The sequence below is a fragment of the Pyrenophora tritici-repentis genome, chromosome 4, assembly GCF_003171515.1.
Source record: "Pyrenophora tritici-repentis strain M4 chromosome 4, whole genome shotgun sequence".
In the NCBI taxonomy this organism is placed as follows: domain Eukaryota; kingdom Fungi; phylum Ascomycota; class Dothideomycetes; order Pleosporales; family Pleosporaceae; genus Pyrenophora; species Pyrenophora tritici-repentis.
Genome location: NC_089393.1, coordinates 1,052,260 through 1,077,266, shown reverse-complemented (window position 1 = coordinate 1,077,266; position 25,007 = coordinate 1,052,260). Strand labels below are relative to the sequence as shown.

The window sequence follows — 25,007 nt, the reverse complement described above, 5'->3', positions numbered from 1 at the left end:
CTGAGATGGGTCGACGCTGCCAATCTCCCGGCCTCTGACGTACTGAAATCGAGTCCGACTTTCTGCTTTACCGTAACTGCGACAACATCCCGCCAGCGGCAAACGGATCCTAGCTTCCTGGAACTGCTATTATATATACCATAGACTCTCTGCTCTTGCTTCACCTGTCAACTTGCTACTGCTTTACTCTCAAAGTCCCCTCTTGACTTGTGTGTTTGCTTTTTACATCAAATTTACCAAGATACTCCAGTCCAACTTCACAATGTCCGAGCCTGAGTTTGAGCAAGCCAGGAAGGGTACGTTCAGACCTTTTGTGCCTAACCTGTCCTTGAGCATCTAATACGGCTCAATTGACTTGTCTAATTCTCGATTTCCCAACTAATGCCCTCACAGAGCTCGTCTCCACCCTTGAGGCTTCATCCCTCTTCTCCAAGAACCCCGAGTACAAGAAGGCTCTTGAAGTCGTCTCCGTCCCTGAACGCATCATCCAGTTCCGCGTAGTCTGGGAGAACGACAAGGGCGAGTGCCAGGTCCAGAAGGGCTACCGTGTGCAATTCAACTCTGCACTCGGCCCCTACAAGGGCGGTCTGCGCTTCCACCCTACCGTCAACCTATCTATCCTCAAGTTCTTGGGTTTCGAGCAAATCTTCAAGAATGCCCTCACTGGCCGTACGTTCTACCCCATCAATCCACTTCAAAGTGCAAAACTAATATAGAGTTTAGTCAACATGGGTGGTGGCAAGGGAGGTTGCGACTTCGACCCCAAGGGCAAGTCCGACAACGAGATCCGCAAGTTCTGCGTTGCATTCATGAGGGAACTCAACAAGCACATTGGTACGTCTTTCCTTTAGCGCGACCCTTGGAATCCCCGTAGTGGGGCATGCATCCTGTACAGCCTTAGATCTGGCGCGTCTATCTCGCCTTATCTTTCCGTCTGTTAGGCATTGCACCATGGGCGACGCTTGCGATGGTTCATTACAAGAACATCTACTTACGTAAACTACAGGTGCCGACACGGACGTACCCGCGGGCGACATCGGCGTCGGTGGTCGCGAGATCGGCTACCTCTTTGGCGCATACCGAGCAGAGCGCAACCGCTGGGAGGGCGTCCTCACTGGAAAGGGAGGCTCCTGGGGAGGTAGCCTGATCCGTCCTGAAGCCACCGGTTACGGTCTCGTCTACTACGTTGAGCACATGATCAACTATGCCTCGGGCGGAAAAGAGTCCTTCGCCGGCAAGCGCGTCGCCCTTTCTGGTTCCGGAAACGTCGCACAGTACGCTGCGCTCAAGATCATTGAGCTTGGCGGAACCGTCATCTCTCTCAGCGACAGCAAGGGTGCGCTGATTGCTGAGGACGACAAGGGCTTTACCCCTGAGATCATCAACCAGATTGCCGCCCTCAAGTTGGAGCGCAAGGCTCTTACCGCGCTCGAGAACCACAACTTCAAGTACATTGAGGGAGCTCGCCCATGGAAGGAGGTCAACAAGGTCGATGTCGCTCTTCCCTCCGCGACCCAGAACGAGGTTTCCGAAGACGAGGCTAAGGCTCTTATTGAGTCAGGTGCCAAGTACATCGCTGAAGGCTCCAACATGGGCTGCACACAAGAGGCCATCGAGGTCTTCGAGGCCCACCGCCGCGAGAAGAAGGGTGATGCCATCTGGTACGCACCAGGCAAGGCCGCCAATGCTGGAGGTGTCGCCGTCTCTGGTCTCGAGATGGCCCAGAACTCCCAGCGTCTGTCCTGGACCGCTGAGCAGGTCGACGAGAAACTCAAGGGCATCATGAAGGACTGCTTCGAGAACTGCCTCAGCACGGCAAAGGAGTACTTCACCCCAGCTGAGGGAGAGTTCCCATCCCTCGTCGGTGGTGCCAACGTCGCTGGTTTCCGCAAGGTCGCTGCCGCTATGCACGACCAAGGTGACTGGTGGTGAAGAGTCCGTCCCGGCTAGGCTGCATTTTTGTATATGATACCTTTGACCTTTTTTACATGGCGTTCGGAAGCAGGAAGCTTCCCCTTGTACATAGATACCTCTTGAAATGAATTGAATCCGATATTCCCAAACCCCATAACTTCACACACTGTGACAGCATTTTTATACCTGTCAGACACACTATCCATTACAACATATGCAAGTCCGTGCCACGGATATGACTCTCAAAGTCACGTCACGTCACGTCACCATCCATGACTTACCCACACGCACGCGCCCCACACCAAAACTTTGCCCCGCCATGCCCTCCAATCTCACAGAGTAAGCCCACGAAGCCCAGCTTACCCTTCACGCAGAGAAAAAAGCAACACCAACTCAAACCCAGATCTGAAACAAGATAACACGCCACGAGCCTCGTCCCTGGCCCCAGAAAAATAAAATAAACACATCTCACCACGTGGCTCCACGCATGGCGTAAAAAGTAAAATATGTAACAATGGAAGCTTTTTTTATTACCCACACGCCTTCTAGTCCCTGATGATGGATGGATACCCTTGTCCCGCCCGCCGTCACTTTTCTACGCAAGCGTTCCGAGAGTGCGAGTGCGAAGCGCGGCGAGCATGTGTTGCACCCTTACCCTTTATCATGATATGGCATGACGAGAATACTCTTGTCAGCAATCACAAGTAAAAGCAGGTTGACGGCCCGTCCGGCCAGTCAGTACACATTGCGTGTGCCGGCCGCAGCGACGACGCGACGACGCGTTTTCGTGGAAGCAGGGATGTTTGTGGATTTTTTTTGCGGGCGAAACAGAGAGAGACGGATATACGGTATGGGGGCGCCGACGGCGGCGGATAGAGTACCCAGGTTGGCAGGAGAGATTTTGGACTGGGTGTCGGGTGATGTCGGGATGGGGTAGGGGGTGCTTACTCGGGTTGTGGGGGTGGGATTTCAGGGTGATGGGTGATGGGTGATGTCATCCGTGGGTGGAACGGGGAAAGTACTGTAGAGGTTGGAGGTGTTTTAGATGTTGCATGTTGTACTGTAGTTACCAATGGGCAGGTAGAAACAAGAGTAAGGTTTCATTGATTGTGTGTATATACGTGGGTTGCTTTTCTCTCTTGTTCCTGCCAATTTTCATCACATGTGTACCTTTGTCCATTCTCGTAGTAATTCGTCAATCTCGTCTCCCCTAGTATTGTCAGAGTTCTTCTTTTCTTTCTCAGTAGCAGCCCCGCTTGTATCTACATCCACGACTTCAACATCGTCACCGAGATCAAGACCAAGATCATCGTCCATGAGCGTGTATTCGATCGTGGCGTCTGATAAGTGACGGACTTCATCGCCCTTTATAATCGAGACTGTAGTCTCTTGTGTGGTTGTGAGTTTATCTTCTTGATTGGGATGCTCGGGAGTTGGCATCGTGGACGCCGTTGCCGGGGCATGGCTGCTGATTGATGGCGAGGTTGTCTCTATATTAGGTTCGGTTGTATTTCTATCGGGCATGTTCGTATCTGACGTAGGGCTGTACCCAGGCGACATAGGGGATGTAGGGCTGTAAGCAGGTGACGCTGGACTATAACCAGGGCTCAACAGTGGTGATGTAGGCGCATATCCAGGCGATGTGGGCGCCCATGTAGGTGATATGGGTATATATGTTTGTTCATCGGTAGCCTCATGAGAAGGCGATGTAGGTGCATATCCAGGAGATGTATGCGCATTCATGGAATTTTCTGGCGGATATATCGCCGATGTCGGAATATATGGCCGCTTATGGGGACTCCCATGAGAGGAAGAGCTAGGCAAGCTGTGAGAGACAGGCTTGTGTGGGGCTACCTGGGGTGTCCTCCGCCGCTTTGCTCCACCTAAATTCATGGGTGGTGATTTAGGAATCGAATTTCGGATCTGATGCTGGTCATGCAATTTCCCTGCCTGCGCGACATGCGAGTCTGCTGCACCAAGTTTATGATGCCCATAGTATACAAGTTTGGATGAGGAATGGGTAGTATGGGTGCTGGTCTGAGATGGCAGCTGAAGTGGAATGTTGTGAGAGACGCCCTCCTTTCGCAGCGAGTTCGTGCTACCGTATAAGCTGGAACTAAGCCTTACTTCCACATTTTTATTGCTATTGTTCCTGAGACTGTCCGAGTTACCGCCCAGCAGAACGGAATCGAGTTGAGAGCGAGCGCGGAAGTAAGACCCGACAGCCCTCTGATGGTCTTCTAAACAGTCATCTCCAGGGGTATTACTGGAGATAACTTGCTCCAAAATCTTGATGTCTTCCAGTAGGGTCCGAACGCTGTCTACGCAGAGGACAAGAGTTTCACGTGTCATGGTTGAACCAATCGTAACCATTCCGAAAGTAGGCCCATCTTCTTCGTCAATTGAACGCTCATCCTCATCGACGGCAGTGCTGCTATCGCTGATACTTAAGTTTCTCAGCGACTCTTCCCATCTTTTCGTAGAATTCTTCTTGTTCTCTAACAACTGTCTAATCTCTTCCCTTTGTTTTTCTTCAGCTTCGCGGTCAATCTTCATCGCCCATACTTGATAAGCATGTGTGAGCACTTGCATCAAGAGCTGCAGCGTACTCTTGAGCTTGTCAATGTGGCTCCGCAGTAATTCGATTTTGCTGTCTCGGAAGGGCAACAATAGACGACCGAATTTCCCCTTCTTGCTTTTGTTCAGCGTTACTTCGATCTCTGTAAAGAAGACAGAGCATTCTTCCATGGTCTCATTTGCTGTCTGGACTGCTTTGTCTGAAATAACGCTTGACGTGTCATCTTGCCTGAAAACACTGCCCAGCTCTTCAATGACGAAACTTGTGAGCCTGACCTCCTTCGCGATATCCCTGATTCTACGGTCCGCAGAGGCCACAGCATCCGCATACTCATACAGCGCCTGCGAAAGCTTCAGGCCTGTACCAGCCAGTTGTAGAACACTTGCAATCAGGCCTATTGTCTCTGCCATGGCTACACAAGGTGCAGCTAGGGGTTGATTCGAGAAGAGTAAATATTCAGGGGTATAGGTTGACAGCGCTTCGAAATCAATCAGATGATAAGTGTTTGTACGACGATAAATAAATGAGCATTGCGATACTTGGCAGGTGTGGTGTCACATCGTGTGAGCAACGTCTTCAGCTGCCTGGAGCTAAGCGGGGTCGAGGCTGACTCGGGCGACACTGTCGACTTGAACGCCCCACAGCCCTCACACACCCTGTCGTGAAGCGTCGTATCTCGCACACAAAACAAAACGCCGTCCTGATATCTTACTATCTCACCATCTTTTGTCGCAAATGGCTACAGGGCAGCCGCACACTACTTCAAGGGGGGTTAACGCGAATCGAAAACTTGTTCGCGACAGGGGTCCCTCCATCATCATTGAGCATCACCATCCTTGCCGTTCAGCCGTCCTCCATCTGATCGCCACACCATGGCTGTCTCTGATTGGATGCCACCCCCTCCTGCGCCACAAAACCGTAGTATGATATCATTGCTTCTCTAGCAGACAGAGAGACCTTGCTTCGAGCTTCGGTCTCAATACAAACACTTCTCCGCTGAAGCAGTTCACCCGTCTTTGAACCTGGTCATATAACGCTTGGGACTCTCGAGCCTTTTCTTTTTTCGGTACCTTAGAAACACCACGCCGTTGTTGGACTTCTAGAACAATTCTTTGCCGATCGCGCCTGCTTATTACACACAATTTGCAAGTCGGCGTTACGTTATTGCTGGCAATGGATGGCGGTTTTCGACAACCAGCAAAACTTCAAAAGCGAAAGAGTCGAGAGCGACAGGAATTTGAACAGATGAGTGGGGGCCTCAGTGGTCAACCAGCAGTCAACTCGTCGCAACCCACCTCTGCTGTGTCTGCGTCCGAGAATATGACGTCTGCCGAAAAGGAAAAGCGTTCGAAATGGCGCATGTCTAACCCTTTCTCCTCGAAAGAGAAGGCGTCAAAAGATGGCATAAACCACAGTCAGAACGAGGACGCAAAAGAAAAGGAAAAAGAAAAGGCTCGCAGAGATGCTGATTCGGCTTACTTTAGTAGCGAGCGCAGCAGTGCCGACCCAAGCCTTTCTAACCAAGCGCGTCCAGTGTCTGGCGAGCAATATGTTCATCCACCCACAAACCACCACGTACCACCCTTGCCTACTACGCATACCCCATCACCGAATGGACACACCCAGGAGAGCCTCGCACTGCCTCAACAATCACTTCAGAGTCGCTCCAGCCATGAGAATGTGGGAAGGGAAATGTACCGTGACGCTGGCACTGGAAACATTGTTACCGTCACGACCACAACCACGACAACGACTACCACTACAACTGGTCCAGGCGGTTCCACTACAGTAGAGCAGCCCAACGATCGGGGCAATGGCTCTGCGCAAAGTATACATACTTCAGGCCCTAGCCCACCACAACCAGCACCTCCTCAGCCTGACAACCATTACCACCAAGGTCCGGGTTTGTCAGCCCAATCCGCCATACCTCACAATGTGACTCCTCCAATTCCTTCAAGCAGCCATCAACAGAGTGGTCTTGTAATTCCACAAGATACCCATAATGATGCAACTTCCTCTCCGCCCATTCCAGCCAAAAACAATATACGACACAGAGTAGAACTGGACTCTGTTTCTCCAGGCGTCCAGCGGCCAAATCCCATGGAGGAGTCAGTCACTCCAGTGTCGCCTGGTAGTCCGACGCGTGCGAACTTTTCCTATCCAGCTCGGGCACCTCCTCAAGGGGTTCCTCGACAGGTTCCTGCTAATGGCATGCCACTACAGCAATACTATCCGGATCAACAACACCAACATTCGGATGTGCCGCCTGTTCCACCAGTTCCAGGGCAGCAGCAGCAACAGCCGCGGAGATCGAGCATTCCACAACTGCCAGCATACCAGCAACAACAATCTGGCATGCCACCGCTACCAAGGCAGCAGCACCCAGGTCACCCCTCTAGTCTACAGCCTGGTAACACCAACGGTACATATAACTCTGGTCATGATCTGCAGAAGCAAGGCACCATGGCGAACCTTAAAGCCGCCGCTGCCGGTATTCACGTAAGTCTTTAACGACCCCAATTTACATGCAACTTCAGAACAGTACACTGACTTGTACTCGAAACAGGGCGCAGGAGAAACTCTCCGCGGAACCTTCAACGATACCTTCGACCGTCGCAACCCCAACGCGCATGCCAAAAACCAAGCTGTAATCGACAAAGGGCGTTCGGAAATCGAGGCTGCAAGAGCCCGTCAATACGCAAACACGCAGCAAGCAGCGAACCAGCCGCCCACAATACCCCAACACACACAAGGGTCCACAGCTGGGCTTCCGCAGGGAAGCTCAGGCTCACCGGGCAAGACGGCGTATCAGGGTCCACCTGTCTCTGGTTCGCAGATTGAGGGTAAGAGTGGAGGTGGTAAATTGAGTAATATTATGAAGAAGATGAAGGAGGGGCCGGCGGCAGGTAAGGAAGGTGCTGTGCGGTAGTCGTAGAGGTTGAATGGTAGTATGTCTTCTATGGTCATTTTTGTATATTTGATATGAGTTATGAACTTACCAACTGTCTCAAACCTGATCGTTTCACGGGGGGGTTATGCGTTCGCAAAAGGGCACTACGGTTGCACGAACCCCGAATGATGAAAGCTCTACGTAAACCCTGCGAAGCTATCGCGTCGAGTATCCGTCTTCCCAGAAATATCACTGCAATCGGTGACACAAAATTTACAATGTCATGATCCTTTTATTTTTCATGTAAGAGCTAATCGTGAAATCATTATACACATTACACCCTTTCTCCCGCGCTCAAGACTAACCACTTAACCGTTGACAATAGTGCCACCGTTGGCATGAATAGTCTGACCACTAATGGAGCTGCTATCATTGCTAGCCAAGAAGACGAAGCAAGTAGCAATCTCACTAGGCTGCGACGGTCGGCCGATGGGCGCAGTGAACTGCTTGATAGCGTCGTCGTTCATGGTCGCAGGGATCAGCGGTGTCCAGACGGGGCCAGGGGCAACGGCGTTGACACGAATGCCGCGTCCGACATACTGATTTGACAGACCGCGAGTGAAGGAGATGATGGCGCCCTTTGTAGATGTGTAGTCGAGGAGGTCGGGACGGCCAATGTAGGCGTTGATGGAGGCGTTGTTGATGATTGTGGCACCGCGCTTCATGTGTGGAAGGGCGTACTTTGAGAGGTAAAAGAAGGGGTGGATGTTTGTGTCGAAGGTGTGGAGCCACTGATCTCTGTATGTTGTTAGCCATCTGTTGTTGTTCGAATGGGGAAGGCAGTACGTACTCTGAGAGGTCGTGGATATCGTTGATCATCATCTGGTAAGCGTGGTTGTTGACCAGGATGTCAATGCCACCCATTTGCTTGACAGCCTCGTCGATGACCTTCTTGCAGTTCTCCTTTGCCTTCAGGTCCACGGCGAGTGTGTAGCACTTTTGGCCCTTCTCCTCTACCATCTTCTTGGTGTCTTGTGCGTCCTTCTCTTCTTCGGGGAGGTATGCGATGAAGCTATCGGCTCCCTCCATGGCGAAGAGAACAGCGATGGAGCGTCCAATGCCAGAGTCTCCGCCGGTGATGATGGCGCGCTTGCCATTGAGCTTACCAGCAGCCTTGTACTTCTCGGCGCCGCCCTCTGGTGTGGGAAGCTCATCGACTTTGGGCAAAGGGTCGAGCTTGGACTGGAGTCCGGGTACTTCTTGATGCTGAACATCGGGCTGGTGGCCTGGAAAACGGTATTAATGATGCTGAAGGCATGACGGCTATCGTGCGTACTCACCCTGCTCGAACTGTCCTTTTTCAGAAGACATGATGTTTCTCCTGGGTATCTCAGATTGAATTAGAAGTAATTAACAAAGCCTAGTTGATTTGCTAGAGACGTGAGAATACGCGTTGTGGTGCTTGCAGATCAAAGTATCACTTTTATCGACTTTCATGATTTCTTGTGACATCACGAAGCTGTCACCGTCACGACGCGCTCATGTGTAAATGTGGAGCAATGTTTTCGTAAAGCTCGGCGGAACATGATAAAGAGGTACTAAGGGCTGTACCATCGACGATGGTGTGCCGTCAGTCCGGCGAACTGGTGGGAACGTCAAATTCCGTCTCAGCCCTACCCGTTGCCGTTTGGACCATCAGACGGTTTTCAGTAGCATCTAGCCCTGGAGTCGCATCGTTTATGGGCACGATAGGTATGGGTAGGTATAGTTGGGGAGAACATCCTAGATAGCCCCACCGACATCCATCACGGTCGTCATCACATTCACCTCAGCCAAGCAACTCCTCGTCAAACTGGCCATACTCAAGAATTAAGACATAACTACATCATCTCGTATTCTTTTCCATATCCAACACACCCTCACCTTCCAGCCCTCAATCTCGCAAACCTTAACGATGACGATGACGTTCACGACGCTATTTCAAGAAAATGACGTAGCCCCCTGCTCCTCTCCTCCCACCCAAATCAGGGTCCAGTCCGGACGCCAAAATGGCGCTATGACCGCACCAGCGCTACTGCTACGATGCCCAAGACCCTAGCAAGCTTCAACGGCCATCGCAGCCTTCAATCCGCAGATGAATTGCGCAAGCCACATCGCAAAGCCGAGAAAACAGGCGAAGAGATAATGGGGACCAACGTCATGCGCCACGAGTCGCGACAAGGGACGCAGGCTTGACGGGTCCCTGCATGACGTGAGATGAATGGCGATCGCACCCAAACCCGGAGCAGATTGCTGGGACAGAGTGCAAAGAACTTGTTTTCCAGCTAACTGGGCAGAAGGGTGGAGGGAAGGATATGGAAGTATAAGAGTGGGATGGTTGAAGGGTTGTTTGGAATTCATCATCACATCAACACACACAACTTCCACTACAAAATACATTGTCTCAACTCTCCAATCTATACACCAATCTCAATCCACATACATAAAACTCAACTCAACCCATCAATCATGCCTCTCGCACGTCGTGCCGGTCCCCACACTACCACCCGTGCTACACGCACCTCACCGCGCACTGCTCGCCCAAGCCTCAAGTCCCGTCTCTTGGGAGGGAAGGCACGCCGGACAACTACTAGACGCACACCTGGTACCACTACTACCACTACGACCACCACTAAGACGACTCGCACAACAGGTGGTGCTCACGCAGCGCCCGTCCACCACCACAAGCGCCATGCCACCATGGGTGACAAGGTTAGCGGAATGATGATGAAGCTTCGTGGTTCCTTGACCCGCAGGCCTGGTCTCAAGGTAAGCAGTTTTTGCTAATGTTTGAAAAGTACTTTGCTAATCATGTCTAGGCTGCTGGTACACGACGCATGCATGGCACCGACGGCCGTAATGCTCGCCACCACTACTAGAAAACGCGAGATGGGATAGGAGAGAATACTGTATGATTAAGCGTTGTTTGCGCTGGCATGAGTGTACGATATGTTTGAAGATACCCGGCGGTCTGAGCGTTTAGCCTCATTTAATGAATCATCTGAACATGAAGATATCTGTCTTGCATTGTGTTTCATGTGTTGGCTACTTTACATTTTCGTGCCTAATGCCCTAACTCAAGCCTACTCTGCATGTCGTGCCGTGAGTATCGCCAGCCCTGTACGTTTGCTCGCCTCTCACTGATCGTCAGGCACCCGGTATCCGTCAGGGCCCCGGAGAATCTTCTCGCGGATGTCGGGACGTCCAAGCCAGGAGATGTACCACGTAGGCTGGCCGTGCTTGATGCGGCACTTCGTATCCCAACGGCCATCGACAGACTTGTTGTGGTCCTCGTATTCGTTGTCGAGAGTTTCACCGCGAGGCTTGCTACGATCCATGCAATCGAGGCACATGCCGTTGAAATATCCGAGTGTATTAGTCCGCGCTTTGAGCACAATAGTCTCCCAGTCGATGCTGCGGCATCGGGCACATTTTGGCGTGTAGTCATAGTCAAACGCCTTGAGGCGGCCGACGACCTGGTTGATGCTGGAGTAGTTGAGGACATCGTCGACGGGCCAAGCATTGCACTTAGTAAGGGCATACTGGTAACGACCGATAGCGGCATCCCAGCATGAGCACGAAGAGGTTCCCGAACGTAGAATGTGGCCAACGCGGGAGTACAGAGATTTGTGTAAGGTGTTGCGAAGACCACCACGAGCACGATTCAGGGGACCTGGTCCTTGTCAGTCGCTGCTAACTAAAATGGAAGACACAGCATTAGCGCTCCTCACCGACGAACATCTTCTCGTTGATGTGCAGCTGTTTGGGACCCTTGAAACCCTTAGGTGGGCGTTCCTTGATGTGACCGACATGCTCGTATGCAAGGTACTTAGTAACGCGCGCGTAGCCAGCGGCGTGGTCGAAGATATAGCACGGGTACGCGAGAGCTTGGGCAATCGGGACAGTCAAATCGGCTTTAGCCATGTTTTTGTCGTACCAGATGTTGAACCAGCCTCCCAGTTTCTCTTTGACCTTGCCATCTTGACGAGTGCTCCACATTGAGATGGCGTGCCAGACTCCTATGAGCGAGATCTCGAAGAGACCCAAGTCGCGTAAGCGCTGCTCAGGGAGGTCGTGAAGATGAGCAAGCCAGACGAGGGTGCCTTCCTTATCCTCGCCCTCATCTTTGGCTTCGCCTCCAAAGGTCAGCTCGGTATGGTTTGGCTCCTTACCGATCAAAGTGTTGAGGTACGGAGACTGCTTCTTGCAAGCGTCAGAGGCAACCAGTATGTCGGTAATATGCTTTGCACCATCTTCTTCAGCGGGACCTATGATGGTTACAGTAAGGTCGGACTGTGAGATAGGTTAGCGTATGACTAGATTTAGCTTCCGGGCTACTTACAAGCGCTGGCTCGGTTGTGAGTACGATGTCCTGATCCTGGATCAGCGATACAGCAGGCCCCTTGCGCATAGCAAATGCCGGCATCATGGGCGTTGTGGTGATAGACAGCAAGTGAGATGTTTTTAAGACGAATCGAAGCAGTTTGCAGTTGCTGTTTGTGCAAATGATTGAGGTAGGAAGAGCGATGCTTGGCGTTGCCGCTAGCAACGGACTGCCATGTAAGTGACATTACAAGAGGAAGTCACGGTGAATTCGACCAATTTCAGTAAGATATCACCATCCTCACATCTTCATACAAACGAGGCATCTGTGATCCTTGACTTACAATAGTTTGACTAGGCCCTTTGCTGGCGTAGAATGAGGTGAGAGAAGTGGTGAGGGAGTGAGCGATGAAATCTACTAGCAGACCTTTTAAAATATGATAAGGGCGTGATAGCAGCTTAAGAATGCAGTAGATAGTGAAAGAGACGAGGCATATCCTGACTATGTTGATCTGGATGTCGCAAGACCGAAGCGTTCGCCTCGAGAAGTAGTGTAAGGTCTACGACCCAGGAATCTTTCGAGAAAATAGATGAAACCAAAAACAAGGAACCTATCAATTTCAAGACATCCTCAAGAAGAAATAAACCGAGTATTATGACCTACTTCAGGATGATGCATCATTGAATTCGGTCGCTTCCAGATTCGCATGGTAACATACTCTCACACGAAAATCCATTGAATATCGACCAGAAGGCATGCTGCAGGTATTCTCTACCAACTACCCATATACATCATGACATCACCGCTCCTACCTCAGATGTGGCGTTGAAGATGAAAGCAAAGCCATCGGCCCCAGTCCCACCGAACCATGCCACTAGCGTAGGATGCAAACCAAGCAAACACCTCCAGCAACCCTCACCTGCTACCAACCCGCCCATCTCTACCCACCGAATCAGCAATTGCACAACCACACAATGCCTCCCCCACGGCTCTCCTCCGCCTTACTAAGAGCACGACCGCAAGCAAACTACCAATGTCTCCGGCGCATTACCCCTCTTCGACGCGCATCCACCACACCACCCTCACAAAACGACATCAAACCCGTAGTACCATGGAAAACACCCATGAGCGTCTGGTCACCCGAGAACCTGATACCGCCACCCAAAGACGGCGAGATACTGCTTGAGCGACGACCAAACCGCGCACTACCACCGTACGTCTCCCCAACCCCGGCCGTCTCTTTAGAAGCCCAGAAAGAAAGTCCGATTTACTAACATCTTTGTGTCTTCCAGCATCCCGCCCCTAATATCCCCACAAGTCCTGAAAACGCTTCCCATCTTCATCCTCGCAATGTCAATCTCCCTCTTCGCCTTCTTCAACTACCAAAAGCAAGAATCCTCTGTCGTCACATCTACCTTGTACGCCCTGCGCACTAACCAGCTCGTGCGCGACGAGCTGGGCGACGAAATATACTTTGCGAGTAAGAACCCGTGGATCAAGGGCGAAATTAATCAGCTTCATGGTCGCATTGATGTTAGCTTTTGGGTCAAGGGGACGAAGAGGGCGGGTGAGGTTAAACTGAGGTGTAGGCGGAGGGGGAGGGGTGGATTGTATTATACGCAGGAGTATAGTTTGACATTGGAGGATGGGAGGAGGTTGGAGCTGTATGATCCACAGGGAAATGCTATCGACCCGTTCCAGGCGATTGATGTGGAGGAGTAGTGGGGTGGTGGTGATTGGTATATCTGGGAGATCAGAGAGGATACCTTTCGGCAATGTGCTGAGCGGTTCAGCAACAGAAGCCAGTTTGGCAAAATCATTGGCGATTCGCTTTGTAGCATATGTACAATACACCTGTTCATCACAGGGCATGGAGGACGCAATGTCGTCAGGACAGCAAACTGGACTTTTGATGTTTCTAAGATGTATATATTACTATCTAACGAAAGTAGTGCATCTTCAGTGAAGAAGAGCATGCTCGACAGTTTTGACCCGGAGCGCCGCCAATGCTTGTATATCGTACTGTTCCATGTGAAATGTGTAGAAAAAAGAGAGGAAGAGAGAAGAGACTACCGATGCTACTAAGTAGTACATGTGTAAGAAAAGAAAGAAAAAAAGGAAATGGTATCATAGTAAGTTCGCCTCGTCCACCAACAAACCTGACTCGGCCAAAGAGAAAGAAAGAAGAGAGATCATCTAGATCTTATCAAAATCCATCTCGGGCCTCCTGACACTAGGATGGTGGGCCAGATTCGGCTTCACCAGGTGCGCAAACTGCGGGTTCACGTTCAACGGGTAGCTGATCTGCGGCATACGTGCCGTCTCCTCCTCCTGCTCCTCGCGCTGGCGCTGCCAAAACTTCTTGCTCGGCTCGCCGCCAGAAGTGGTGCGCGAGTAGATGCTAGAGCTGGGGCGGCGCGAGAAGAAGCCTGGCTTAGGTGCGTTGGCGGCGGAGCTGTGGTACGAAGGGAGGAAGGACTGGCGGGCTGTGCGGAGAGCACGTAGGGGGCTAAAGTCGAATTGAGAGAGGGGATTACCGCTGCCGTTGGTTTCCTTGTTAGGGGAGTGGTGGGATAGTTGAGGGGATCCGCAGTCGATGGGTGGAGTGCCTATGCGCATGGGTGGGGTGTTGCCGTAGACGTTCTGGCGCGAGGTGCTGCTGCCCGTGTGGTGAGTGCTGATGGTGAAGGCTTTGTGCTTGGGGTCATATTGGGTTTCGAGGTCCTCGTGCAGTGTCATTGCGCCTCTGGAGCGGACCATGCGCGCTGTGATGCGCCTAGATTTGTCGCAGAAGACGAAGCTGGCAACGACATTGAAAAAGCCGATGATGATGGCGAGGATGCCTGAAGCTACGAGGAGTCGCCAGAAGGGCATGGTCAGAGACTTCTGGCTTGTGGCTTCCTTGTTCATGTTACCAAGCATGTTGAGGCCGATGATCATCATGGCACAGCCGAGTGTGACAAAGCCGTGGGATGGGCTGAGAAGAGGCCAGTTGCGAGCGTAGAAGCTGCGGAATAGAGAGCATTCGGAGACGATGAAGAAAAGTCCCGCAATGGCTGTGATAACGTGGCTTGTGGCATCGAAGAAGAAGAACTGGTTATTGTGAGCTTCCACACATATCTTGGGCATTAGCTGCTCGACTTACCTTGGAAATGATGAACGTCTTGACAAGCATGACCACGCTGCTGGCGACCACGGAAGAGAGTGCGATAATGTTCAAAGCACGTAGGACGTTAAGGATGATATAGCCCGGGCCAGCCAGGTGTTCGGCTGAGAGAAGCGCCATTTTGATCGTAGAGATAGCGGTCGGTAGGTTGCTGAGAAGTTTGAATTGGTAGAAAAGATGCAATTGATCTGCCCAGCAGTGGATAGGAGCGCGTCAAGCGATTGAGTAGCAAAGAGAGAACGTGTGGATATAAGAAGTTAGATTTATGAAGGTAAAGAGGGAAGAGTATCCCACGCCGTCAAGGCAGTACTCTCTCTCGACAATAGCGAACAATAGAGACCGAAGATGAGGAATAGAGAGAAAGAGTTCAAGTGAAGGCGGGCACGTCAGGACAAAACTACGTCGCTAGCCAGACCTACTATTGTTGCAAACCCTACAATAGCTCGAATGATCGAATGACTCCATCCGCCATATCGCGCTTGTGCCACCGGCTCATGTGAAACGCTCCCGCTAGATGCGGGCGGGAATTCCAGAACGCAAAGCATCCAGTCAAGTCACCACTCAGCTGGCAGAGTCGGTCAAGAGATTGGGCACGGTACAGTGCCGTCGTGGAGTTCTGGCAACCAGACGATGAGGCGCGGTTTGGTCGAGGCGGGTCAGTCGCATAGCGATTGGTGCTGGACCCTTGAAACACGCTCGCGTAGTGGCAGGCATAGCGTTTCATGTCCAAAAACAGCGCCGGCAAGGTGGGCCACACTATGTGCGGGCGGTAAGATATGAGCGGGCCTCAATCCATAGCAAGTCGTCGTTGTGAGGCGAGGCGCCTCCGTGGCGACTGCATAGTCTTGGGATTGTTGTTTTGCGGAGCTGGCAGTGGAGAGCAAAGGCGCGAAAATGATGGGCGTACATGGCGCTAGACGGGTGTAATTAATAGATTGTTCCACATGCTCCCTCGACGAAGCTAACGGTAGCTGAAAGTCTATCCACCCTCCTAATGGGAATCCTGACTCGCCTACTAGGGATGGATATGGTCATTACATGTAGGATAAAACTCATTCAGCAAAATTATGTAATTCAAGAATGACCGGGTATAAATAAGGGTGGTCAGGCCTGAACAACTCCTAGACTCCTCTTATGAACACAATCGTCAGGACTGACGGGTAGTCAACCCGCCTCCGAACATCTTGCCTACTCGGTAGATCTGCCGCGGTCGTGGTAGCCGACCATTAAGCTGAACATACTATCAATACGTCGTTTCATTAAATCGGATTCAGCTCACTTACCAAGGCACCGTCCCTGAAAGCCAGCTCTTGCCCGTCGTTCATTGGGACTGGATTCTGAGGGAGGTTGAAGATCTCTTGCAGAGACCGCTCTTCCTGCAGCAATCGTTTCTCTTTTTCACTCCTTAAATTTGGTTTCCATGCACCATCGCTCTCATCATGGATATCCTGTCGTCCGTACTTGAGCACATGTCCAAGTCGATGAGAACCAAAGAGCTTTTTTCGGGAAGGTCTTGCCTGGATATCCGCAATCTTCGTAGCCTTCTCTTCTGGGGTCATTGTCTCAATTGACGGCTCTATACGGCGTGTACGCATACGGTGAAAGCTTGACTCGCGTCCCGACTCGGAGATTTCGTTGCAGGTGCTGCTCCGAAGGGCTATAGAGCGATCAAACGTATTTGGTGAAGGATCGTTCTCTTCATTTTGGTCGTGCGAGGTTGTACGCGGTGACACAACAAAGCCAGGGTATGGATTCTTTGGGGTGAGCGAAAAGCTTCCGCGACTTGGTGCGCTTTCGATAGCCTTCCTATGACTACCTTTAGGCATTGCCATAGCCGCGGGCCAGGCTTCACATCGTGATTGAGCTTGCAGAGGGTTCGGAGGTGAATCATTAGCGACATACTGTCGATATTCCTTTTCAAAACGGGCTCTGTATGCTGCATTGCCAAAGTTATACAGCTTACAGCGACGTTTGTGCACCAAAACATCCTTTGCGCTACTAAATTCTGGATTGTTAGACAGAACAGCTCTAAGGCTCCCCTGCCAGGCGCCCTGTCCTTGGCGTAGATAAGAGAAACGCTGAACGAGCCAGTCAATGATTTGGGCAGCAGTCATGGCGGACCCGTTTGCAGCGAGTAGCGCAATTATAATTAACTCTCGATTAGTAGGGCGCTTTTCGATCATGATGAACGCGGCATTTTCTGGATGCTGCTCATTACAAGGCTGGTCATTAGTTGGCGGGGGAGTGGTTCCTTGAGAAACGTGTACCTCCAATCTGCGCGTGTCTTCATTTTCCGGATCCTGCTCAGTGCAATGTCGGGCACTAGTTGGTGAGGGACTGTTTTTGTCGGCAACGTGCAACCCCAGTTTGCGTGTGTCTTCATGTTCAACCTCCTCGTTGACGTTTGTTTGAGGATTTTGAATTAACGTGTGTTTGTCGTTCGTGCTGATATTATCGGCTGTAAGTGGTAAAGACTCCGCGCATGCGTCAACTCTCAACGCGGGTATATCAGGTACAGTTACAAGAGCCTCTTCGCGTTGAATCTCAATACAAGCTGGTTGTGTCGAAGCGCTATCGGGAGGGGTGCTCATTTGCTTTACCTGTTCTGGTTCAGGTACAGTAATCATGTCCACTCTTTGAGTGATGCGAGCTGTACGAGTAGCCGCGATAAGGGGGTCGTGCGATTCCGGACTCCTGAAAGACGTTTCTACATCGTCCACCTTCATTGGGCTTGGCCTTAATGTCCCTCGACTTACGACTGTGACAGAGTCGTTTGTTGACACGATCGGGGGTTTGACCCCCACAATGCTAATTCCGGTTAGAGTGTCGTAGAGAGGAGTAGTACTAGGAGTCTCGGGTGTGTCTTGTTTCATGATGTACATCCTGTCGCGGCAACTCTGGCACTCAGTGCTTCCGATGGTAGATACTGTGGGGACATGCATCTTGGAGCATATGGAGCAGGGAGCTTTGGGAGGGGCAAGTTCTTGGTATTGAGAGCGAGCATCGAGAGTGACTCCTGCGGGAGCTTCAACGTCGTGATGTGCCGTCGAGCTAGGTGCACGCAAAGCCAGTAGCCCCGACATTTGTGTTGGCATTTCAATCAGTCTGGGCTCATGTTGGGGAGGGCACATATGGGCTTCCCTAGGCCTGTTCAGACTTCCCACTAGATGTGTACCTGGAGTGTGTAGACCAGGAGCCTTGGGATGGCCATGGGAGGTGACATAGTGGTAGTTTTGTGGCGGAATTGCGGCTGGTAAGACATGTCCGCCTCTCGGCTTGAAGATATCCCTGACCACTGAGTTCTTGAAAGTAGCTGCAGAAGACAGCTCGGAACTTTTGTGAGTTCTACCGTGGGACAAACATGATGAACATCTCCAACGTTCGCTGCCGATGTCAGTTTCTTTTAAAGTGCGTTTCAAAACTTTAGCTTACGGCTTAGCACCTGGGCTGAGCGCAGGTTTCCGACAGCTATCATGGTAACATCTAGTGCACCCGGGACAAGCGATGATGGGGTTATAGCTCGTAGCTGTCGTCTTGTCACAAATTCGACAGGCCAATCTGTGCGAGACTACCGGCCTTGACGGCTGTCTGGAGTTATGGGGTTGGGTGGCTATCGGTGTAAGGTGGATGTTTCGGTTAACATGCTCTCGGTGAGTGGCTGGCAGTGGAAAAGATTCAAAGATTGGAAGAGAAGCAGGGGCTTGCTCATTTGGACCATGTTTGGGAAAGGCTGTCTGCCCACCAAAGCTAAAACCACGAATTAGCTTAGGTACTGTACTAAGTCTCAATATGCCATACCTGTGCCACAGCACATTGCTGGACGCAGCTGGAACACGTCCCTCCCAGTCATTGTACGCGGCAGGCAGTTCTCCCAAGCTGTAATCCTCGTATGCGGTACGCTGACGCTTTAGCGGGGGCGGTGATATTGCACCGGACTGGCCTGCTCGCGAATAACTTTGCCCAGCAGCACAAGATTTGGCAAGAGCCGGATAGGTACCGCGACCAACTTCTTCATGGTATGATGGGCGTGCGTGAGTGTAAGGATTGAGTGTATGTCGTTCTTGCTCGCGCATTTCCATTGGAAAATGCACGACCAAAGTGGGAGATGGCGCCTGCTACAGTACATGTATGTTAGCGTGCTACCATGTCATGATGATGTGGTGAATAAATTTGATAATCAACAAAGCTGTATCAGCTAGTTTCAGTTAGGATTGAGGCAGCATTTGCGCAAGTTGGCGAGGTTGGCTCTCCGGTTCTACTGCGGACAAGCACATGCAGGCATACACTCCCACGATGTACCGCGCTACCGAGAAGTGCCGGAGGCCAACCATCAACCATGGTTGCGATCTGACCTTTTACCAGTAGTCATCATATAGAAGAGAACACGCGTCTATTTTTATCGACTGGTACTTACTTGGTGTAGTTGCTGGAAAGAAGCCGGCAGTGCCGAACGAAGGTCAGCGAACTAGGACCAAGAGGACGCGCCTAAACCAGGATGCCGATTGCGCGCGACATTAGGGAAAAGAAAAAGACGAAAGAAATTTGGCATGAGAGAGGCCATGCGAAATGCGTGAATCAGCATACGGGTGGGCAAGGCAGAGGTAAAGGAGGCGGGGAAAAGCTGGTGATTGCCTAACCGTCGTTTGCTGCGTGGGGTGGAAAGGCCAGGAATTAGTTCCAAAGTAGAAGCTACGGCAAGGCGCGCTATCACGTGTCTATTTGGCGACCCCAGACATGGACTACGCATGCGGGTGGGGCAGGCGCATCAATCTGGCCCCTAAGTTGGTCGTGCGCGGAATACGACGCCGACTTTCTTACCGCGTGGGCAACTCCAGACTGCAATTATGGATTTCCTCAAATCAGCGGTAGCATCCGCAATCTCAAAAGGCCCGGCATTTGGGTACACGTTTGGAGACCGTGTCGACTTGAATGACTCCATCTGGACACTACACAACGGCACAAAGCGAGTATGGCCCGGATGTCTGTAGACACGTGGATGGTTGCTAACATCAATCTACCCTGCTAGGAAGATGGTTCCAAGTGTAGCATATTCTCCTTCGACATTACCGCCAACAAGTCTCGGCTGCCCCTCGCCCGCAATGCGCTCCGCAAGCTACGAACGCTGCGGCACCCTGGCGTCGTAAAGGTCTTGGATACGGTAGAGACGGACACATACATTTACATTGCGACCGAGCGACTCAGCCCATTGAGCTGGCATGTCAAGCGAAAGAGCCTGACAGAAGAGACGACAAAATGGGGCCTACACAACATCGCCAAGACGCTCAAGTTCATAAACGCCGATGCTTCGTCAATACACGGTTGTATTCGCGCAGCCTCGATATACTTTAGCGAAAGTGGAGAGTGGAAACTTGGCGGTTTCGATGCGCTGAGTTCGGTGAAAGAGGATGACTCGGTATTACCCACGTACGGTGGTCTCATACCAGACGCAGGCCGATTCATGGCGCCCGAAGTTTCCAAGGGAGGATGGGAAGTGGTGAAGCAGAACCCGACACATGCTGTGGATGCGTACAACTATGGCATCCTCATCTTTGAGTGCTTCAATGGCGGCTACAACAGCAGTGAACAACTAGGGCAAATGAAGAGCATCCCTCCAACCATGCACCAGTCGTACAAACGCCTCCTCAACCCGAATCCAAAGTCGCGCATGAGTGTTGGTCAGTTTCTCGACCAGGGCATGCGAATAGGAGGCTTCTTTCGGACACCGTTGATTCAGGTTACTGAGGACATTGACAATCTAGGTCTAAAAGCCGAAGATGAGCGGAATGAATTGCTTGGGTTAGTGTAACCCAGCTCGTCGTCTCTACACGTAGACTGACACCTTACAGGCAGCTTGATGCAGTTGCAGACGACTTCCCAGCCGAATTCTTCAAGATGAAGGTGCTCCCTGAACTACTCAAGTCGGTAGAGTTTGGAGGTGGGGGTGCCAAGGTGTTCAGCACAGTTATGAAAATAGGGCAAAAGCTCTCAGAAGACGAGTATGAGGCTCAAATCACGCCAGTCGTGGTCCGTCTATTTGCAAATCCAGACAGGGGGATACGAGTCTGCCTGTTGGACAATCTGCCACTTATGATTGATCATCTGCCGCAAAAGCTTGTAAACGACAAGATATTTCCACAGATGGTAAGACATAGCACAATGGCTAATAGATCCATACTAACTCTGCTAGGTCACTGGTTTCTCTGACATTGCTCCAGTCGTGAGGGAGCAGACTGTCAAAGCCATCCTTACGGTAGTGCCCAAGCTCTCTGATCGCGTTGTGAACGGCGAGCTCCTCCGCCATTTGGCAAAGACAGCAAACGACGAACAGCCTGGAATTCGAACAAATACAACAATTTGTTTAGGAAAGATTGCGCGAAACCTGGGAGCAAATGTATGCCGTTTTCCCGATCCGATCTTGTTCAGTAGAATACTAATATTCTGAAAGACTCGAGCCAAAGTCCTCGCGGCCGCATTCGCACGCTCACTACGGGACCCTTTCGTTCATGCTCGGAATGCTGCACTCTTGGCCCTAGCCGCGACTGCCGACCTCTTCAGCGAGGACGACTGCGCGACGAAGCTGCTTCCGATCATGTGTCCGTCTTTAGTCGATAAGGAGAAGCTCATTCGGGACCAGGCGCAGAAGAGCGTTGACATCTACATTGCCCGCATCCGAAAGTTCGCTGCCACTATGCCTGATACAGTCCTCCCATCGCCAGGTCTCGCTACTGGTGGAGGACCTACACCCCGCATGGGAACGCCTGCGAACGATACTTCATGGGCTGGCTGGGCCATTTCGAGCTTCACAAACAAATTAGCATCAACGGCCGGACAGATACAGGCTGGGTCAACCAACGGAGCAGCAGAGCAAAGGTCGTCTTCAGTACCACCAACTACGTCAGCCAACAAGCCACCAGTTCCGCTAGCAACGAAACCAGGAATGCAACTGCACAGCGCCAAAAGCACCGCTTCTATACCTACAATCAAATCGCCTGGTACAACAGCGTTCGACGACGAGGCCGAAGTTGAGGACTTTAACAACGACTGGGGTGGCTTTGCTGATACTGCTGCTGATGAGGAGCCCATGGCTCACGACGAAGATGAGGACCCTTGGGGTGCACCAGCTGTATCAAAGCCGACAACCGCGACCTCATATGACGACAAAGGCGAGCCTGACTTTGCAGGGTGGTTAGCAGCACAGTCAAACGCGAAGAAGACAACCAAGAGCCCTCTGCCAAAAGGTCTTACGAAATCAACATCGCCAGCAGCCAAAGCAGCGAGGCCAGTGGTTGGAGCGCGATCAAGTACGACAGGCTCAACGAGAAAGGTTGTTGCAGCGCCAAAGAAGGAGGTCAAAAAGGAGACACCGAAACCCAAACCAGCTGAAGAGGATGAGGAAGCAGAAGGATGGGGTGATGCTTGGTAGTAGTTGCGTGTCTTGTAGATGATGTCGATTGTTTAGCATAGCGACGGTGTCGTCTAAGATGGATTGCTGATAGATTTCGTTTCATTGCCGGCCTACTCTTTCCGGACAAACTTCACGTCTAGAATTACAGTATGTCACATTGGCCAGTTTTCATTCTCATCAGGTCTCTACACTTTCTTCTCTTCCTTTTCCCGCTTGCCAAACGTGTAGGCCAACCCACAGCCTACCACGTTAACAGCACAAAGTGCGAGCGAGCTTCCTCTGACAACACCGCGAACAGTGAGTTTGTTCCTGATTCCCTGGCTTGCTGTTAGGTACAGAACAATGTGATGGTTCTTGATGCAACCAAGATGGAAGAAGCAAAGAGCGTTGCAAAGAGGTTTCGAGAACATACCTGTCTTCTGCGCATGGCAAGTAATGCGTACAACCCACTCCAGGCCGCTGTTATCCCAGCAGAATCCGTCTTGTAGTTGCTCAGGTTCAGGTAGGATGAGAAGAGCAGGACGGGTGGGAACATCATGGGGAAGACCTGGAAGGGACGGGCATGTTGAGCGGTGATGAGAGTGGCGAGGAGAGTTGGGGGTACAGAGTTTTCTGGTGGACTATCAGTTGTGTCATTGTATACATGTATCGATCGATGCGCAAAGTGAGGCACGTGAGCGTAGGGAAGTATGTAACAGCCTTCAATGTTGGGAAGTGACATGGATGAACGTACCTCCCCAGTTTCTGAGCGATTGGAGCATAGAATCCTTTGCTTGTTCAGGCATTATGTTCGTTTTGTCGTGTGTACGATGAGATTGAGAATTTAGCCCAGGGTAAACAAAATGCATAGGTAAAGTGAATTGGATGGAGGAATTGGCCCAGATTCTGGATCTGGATTGAGATTTGGTAGCGGTTCAATGACGTTAGGTTCGGAAGTGGGTTGCTGGGACCCAGGACCGTCACGCTTCCGCCCGTGCCAACCCAGCGTGCAGCCAAATCCGACTCGCGAACTCCAAACAACAGATAACCACATAATACAGTACGACTTGCAGTGCAACGACACGAACGACGGACCCGCCACGACCACGACTTTTATTGTTTTACGTATCCGCGAATCCAACTGATCCCGACGCATGCGTATCGCCTGCACGATAGAAGTCGACCTTTTACACTTTTTGCGCATCTCGGGGGGCTTTCCCAGCGAGCCCGCTGCCCGCCCGGCAGCCATATAAATCTCTCTCTCGACAAGAACCTCACAAACGGATTCCGCTCGTATACACAAATACACGGAAACATCTCCGCGGCACACGAACAACCACCGGAAAATGTCAGGCAAGACGTCAGGCTCCGATGCAAAAGGGCGAGACCACCACGACGGCAGCGCAGGCCGCGCCTTCACCGTCGAGCAAAAAGCCGCAGTAATACGAATCAAGCAGTGCGCACCGACGGCCTACTATAAGATTCTGGGACTTGAAGAAGTAAAAGCCACGTGCTCGGACTCTGATATCAAGAAGGCGTACCGCAAACTCTCGCTGCTTACGCATCCGGATAAGAATGGGTATGATGGCGCGGACGATGCGTTCAAGTTAGTTAGCAAGGCGTTCCAGGTGCTCAGCGACCCGGATAAGAAGAAGAAGTACGATCAGTTTGGGTTGGATCCTGATGCGAGGTTTGACCCGCGGGCTGCGGCGGGGGCCAATGGTGGTGGTGGGGGGACCGAGTCCGTTTGGCAATGGGTTTGCGAGGAGAGGAGGGGGGTGGGTTTGGGGATGAGGAGATGACGCCTGAGGAGCTGTTTAGACAGTTCTTCGGTGGTGCGTTTGGGGGTCCTTTTGGTACGTTGCTGAGATGTGAAGCCTAGGCTTACACAATGCCATTCCGCGGAAGACTCTTTGGGAAACAAGCATACTAACACAACACCAGGCGGCATGGATACGGGTCCCGGTTTCGTCTTCAACCTCGGCGGCGGCCCCGGCGTGCGCGTTCACCAATTCGGCGGCGGCTTCCCACAACGACGCCCCCGCACAGCCGCACCCCCAAACGGCTCAGAGCCCCAAAACATTAGCTCCGCCTTGGCCAACCTCCTCCCACTCCTCTTCCTCTTTGTCCTCCCCCTCCTCTCCTCCCTCTTCTCCGGCTCCTCCACAACCGCAGCCGGCCCTTCGCTCGTCTTCGAAACCCCCCGCACGCCAAACACGATGAAGCGCGTCTCCTCGCGCATAAAAATAGACTACTTTGTCGACCCAAAGGACGTGCAGGATTACACACCTAAGAAATGGCGTAAACTCGACGAGGCGGCCGAGAACCAGTACGTCTCCATTACCAACACGAGGTGTCAGACGGAAAAGTTTAAGCAGAGGAAAGCCATGGAAGATGCGCAGGGCTGGTTTAGCGTCGACACGGAGGCGATGAATAAGGCCAGGAATATGGAGTTGAAGAATTGTAATAAATTGAGAAAGTTGGGATTGGAGGTTTATGGGCAGTGATTATGATTAATTGATTAAAGTCTCTGGGGGTGGATGAATAGTTGTTTGTATGATTGGAATGATGGGGATGTCGTGGTTTGGTGTACGTATGGCTTTCTTTGCGCCGTTGTTGTCTTGCTGTCTTGGTGGGACATCTGCGGCGGCTTCGTGCTGGGGAGGTTCGCATGGCGTATACGGCGTTTTCGATAACGAAGGGTCGAGCAGA

The 25,007-nt window shown here is 51.7% G+C and overlaps 12 protein-coding genes across 12 annotated transcripts; 6 read left to right on the top strand and 6 right to left on the bottom strand.

Moving 5' to 3' along the window:
* Positions 1 to 262: 262 nt before the first annotated feature.
* Positions 263 to 1,932, top strand: PtrM4_091750 (NADP-specific glutamate dehydrogenase; the record flags this gene model as incomplete). The annotated part of the gene is made up of 4 exons (XM_001934380.2): positions 263 to 296; positions 394 to 669; positions 724 to 834; positions 1,007 to 1,932. 4 exons carry the CDS (start codon positions 263 to 265, stop codon positions 1,930 to 1,932), a joined length of 1,347 nt encoding a protein of 448 aa, XP_001934415.1.
* Positions 1,933 to 3,072: 1,140 nt separating this feature from the next.
* On the bottom strand, positions 3,073 to 4,902 carry PtrM4_091740 (Herpes-BLLF1 multi-domain protein; the record flags this gene model as incomplete). Its single annotated transcript, XM_066106966.1, has 1 exon — positions 3,073 to 4,902. The coding sequence occupies one exon, from the start codon at positions 4,900 to 4,902 to the stop codon at positions 3,073 to 3,075; it is 1,830 nt and encodes a 609-aa protein (XP_065962634.1).
* Positions 4,903 to 5,665: 763 nt separating this feature from the next.
* On the top strand, positions 5,666 to 7,421 carry PtrM4_091730 (DUF1421 multi-domain protein; the record flags this gene model as incomplete). The annotated part of the gene is made up of 3 exons (XM_066106965.1): positions 5,666 to 6,220; positions 6,290 to 6,991; positions 7,059 to 7,421. The coding sequence occupies 3 exons, from the start codon at positions 5,666 to 5,668 to the stop codon at positions 7,419 to 7,421; spliced, it is 1,620 nt and encodes a 539-aa protein (XP_065962633.1).
* Positions 7,422 to 7,750: 329 nt separating this feature from the next.
* PtrM4_091720 (FabG, Dehydrogenase with different specificities (related to short-chain alcohol dehydrogenase)) lies at positions 7,751 to 8,753 on the bottom strand (the record flags this gene model as incomplete). The annotated part of the gene is made up of 3 exons (XM_001934383.2): positions 7,751 to 8,180; positions 8,233 to 8,668; positions 8,723 to 8,753. The coding sequence occupies 3 exons, from the start codon at positions 8,751 to 8,753 to the stop codon at positions 7,751 to 7,753; spliced, it is 897 nt and encodes a 298-aa protein (XP_001934418.2).
* Positions 8,754 to 10,121: 1,368 nt separating this feature from the next.
* PtrM4_091710 (uncharacterized protein) lies at positions 10,122 to 10,300 on the top strand (the record flags this gene model as incomplete). Its single annotated transcript, XM_001934384.2, has 2 exons — positions 10,122 to 10,190; positions 10,241 to 10,300. The coding sequence occupies 2 exons, from the start codon at positions 10,122 to 10,124 to the stop codon at positions 10,298 to 10,300; spliced, it is 129 nt and encodes a 42-aa protein (XP_001934419.2).
* A 258-nt stretch (positions 10,301 to 10,558) lies between these two features.
* PtrM4_091700 (uncharacterized protein) lies at positions 10,559 to 11,847 on the bottom strand (the record flags this gene model as incomplete). Its single annotated transcript, XM_001934385.2, has 3 exons — positions 10,559 to 11,094; positions 11,153 to 11,714; positions 11,764 to 11,847. 3 exons carry the CDS (start codon positions 11,845 to 11,847, stop codon positions 10,559 to 10,561), a joined length of 1,182 nt encoding a protein of 393 aa, XP_001934420.2.
* Positions 11,848 to 12,719: 872 nt separating this feature from the next.
* On the top strand, positions 12,720 to 13,467 carry PtrM4_091690 (Coa1 multi-domain protein; the record flags this gene model as incomplete). Its single annotated transcript, XM_001934386.2, has 2 exons — positions 12,720 to 12,958; positions 13,038 to 13,467. 2 exons carry the CDS (start codon positions 12,720 to 12,722, stop codon positions 13,465 to 13,467), a joined length of 669 nt encoding a protein of 222 aa, XP_001934421.1.
* A 474-nt stretch (positions 13,468 to 13,941) lies between these two features.
* PtrM4_091680 (Atrophin-1 multi-domain protein) lies at positions 13,942 to 15,031 on the bottom strand (the record flags this gene model as incomplete). Its single annotated transcript, XM_001934387.2, has 2 exons — positions 13,942 to 14,838; positions 14,891 to 15,031. 2 exons carry the CDS (start codon positions 15,029 to 15,031, stop codon positions 13,942 to 13,944), a joined length of 1,038 nt encoding a protein of 345 aa, XP_001934422.1.
* Positions 15,032 to 16,058: 1,027 nt separating this feature from the next.
* PtrM4_091670 (Transcription factor Forkhead/HNF3 family) lies at positions 16,059 to 17,853 on the bottom strand (the record flags this gene model as incomplete). The annotated part of the gene is made up of 2 exons (XM_001934388.2): positions 16,059 to 16,142; positions 16,195 to 17,853. The coding sequence occupies 2 exons, from the start codon at positions 17,851 to 17,853 to the stop codon at positions 16,059 to 16,061; spliced, it is 1,743 nt and encodes a 580-aa protein (XP_001934423.2).
* A 1,902-nt stretch (positions 17,854 to 19,755) lies between these two features.
* PtrM4_091660 (protein kinase domain-containing protein) lies at positions 19,756 to 22,334 on the top strand (the record flags this gene model as incomplete). Its single annotated transcript, XM_066106964.1, has 5 exons — positions 19,756 to 19,878; positions 19,938 to 20,707; positions 20,758 to 21,052; positions 21,099 to 21,302; positions 21,357 to 22,334. The coding sequence occupies 5 exons, from the start codon at positions 19,756 to 19,758 to the stop codon at positions 22,332 to 22,334; spliced, it is 2,370 nt and encodes a 789-aa protein (XP_065962632.1).
* A 167-nt stretch (positions 22,335 to 22,501) lies between these two features.
* PtrM4_091650 (uncharacterized protein) lies at positions 22,502 to 23,101 on the bottom strand (the record flags this gene model as incomplete). The annotated part of the gene is made up of 3 exons (XM_001934391.2): positions 22,502 to 22,633; positions 22,729 to 22,928; positions 23,050 to 23,101. 3 exons carry the CDS (start codon positions 23,099 to 23,101, stop codon positions 22,502 to 22,504), a joined length of 384 nt encoding a protein of 127 aa, XP_001934426.1.
* Positions 23,102 to 23,641: 540 nt separating this feature from the next.
* PtrM4_091640 (DnaJ, DnaJ-class molecular chaperone with C-terminal Zn finger domain protein) lies at positions 23,642 to 24,802 on the top strand (the record flags this gene model as incomplete). Its single annotated transcript, XM_066106963.1, has 4 exons — positions 23,642 to 24,073; positions 24,121 to 24,151; positions 24,240 to 24,292; positions 24,566 to 24,802. 4 exons carry the CDS (start codon positions 23,642 to 23,644, stop codon positions 24,800 to 24,802), a joined length of 753 nt encoding a protein of 250 aa, XP_065962631.1.
* Positions 24,803 to 25,007: the final 205 nt, after the last annotated feature.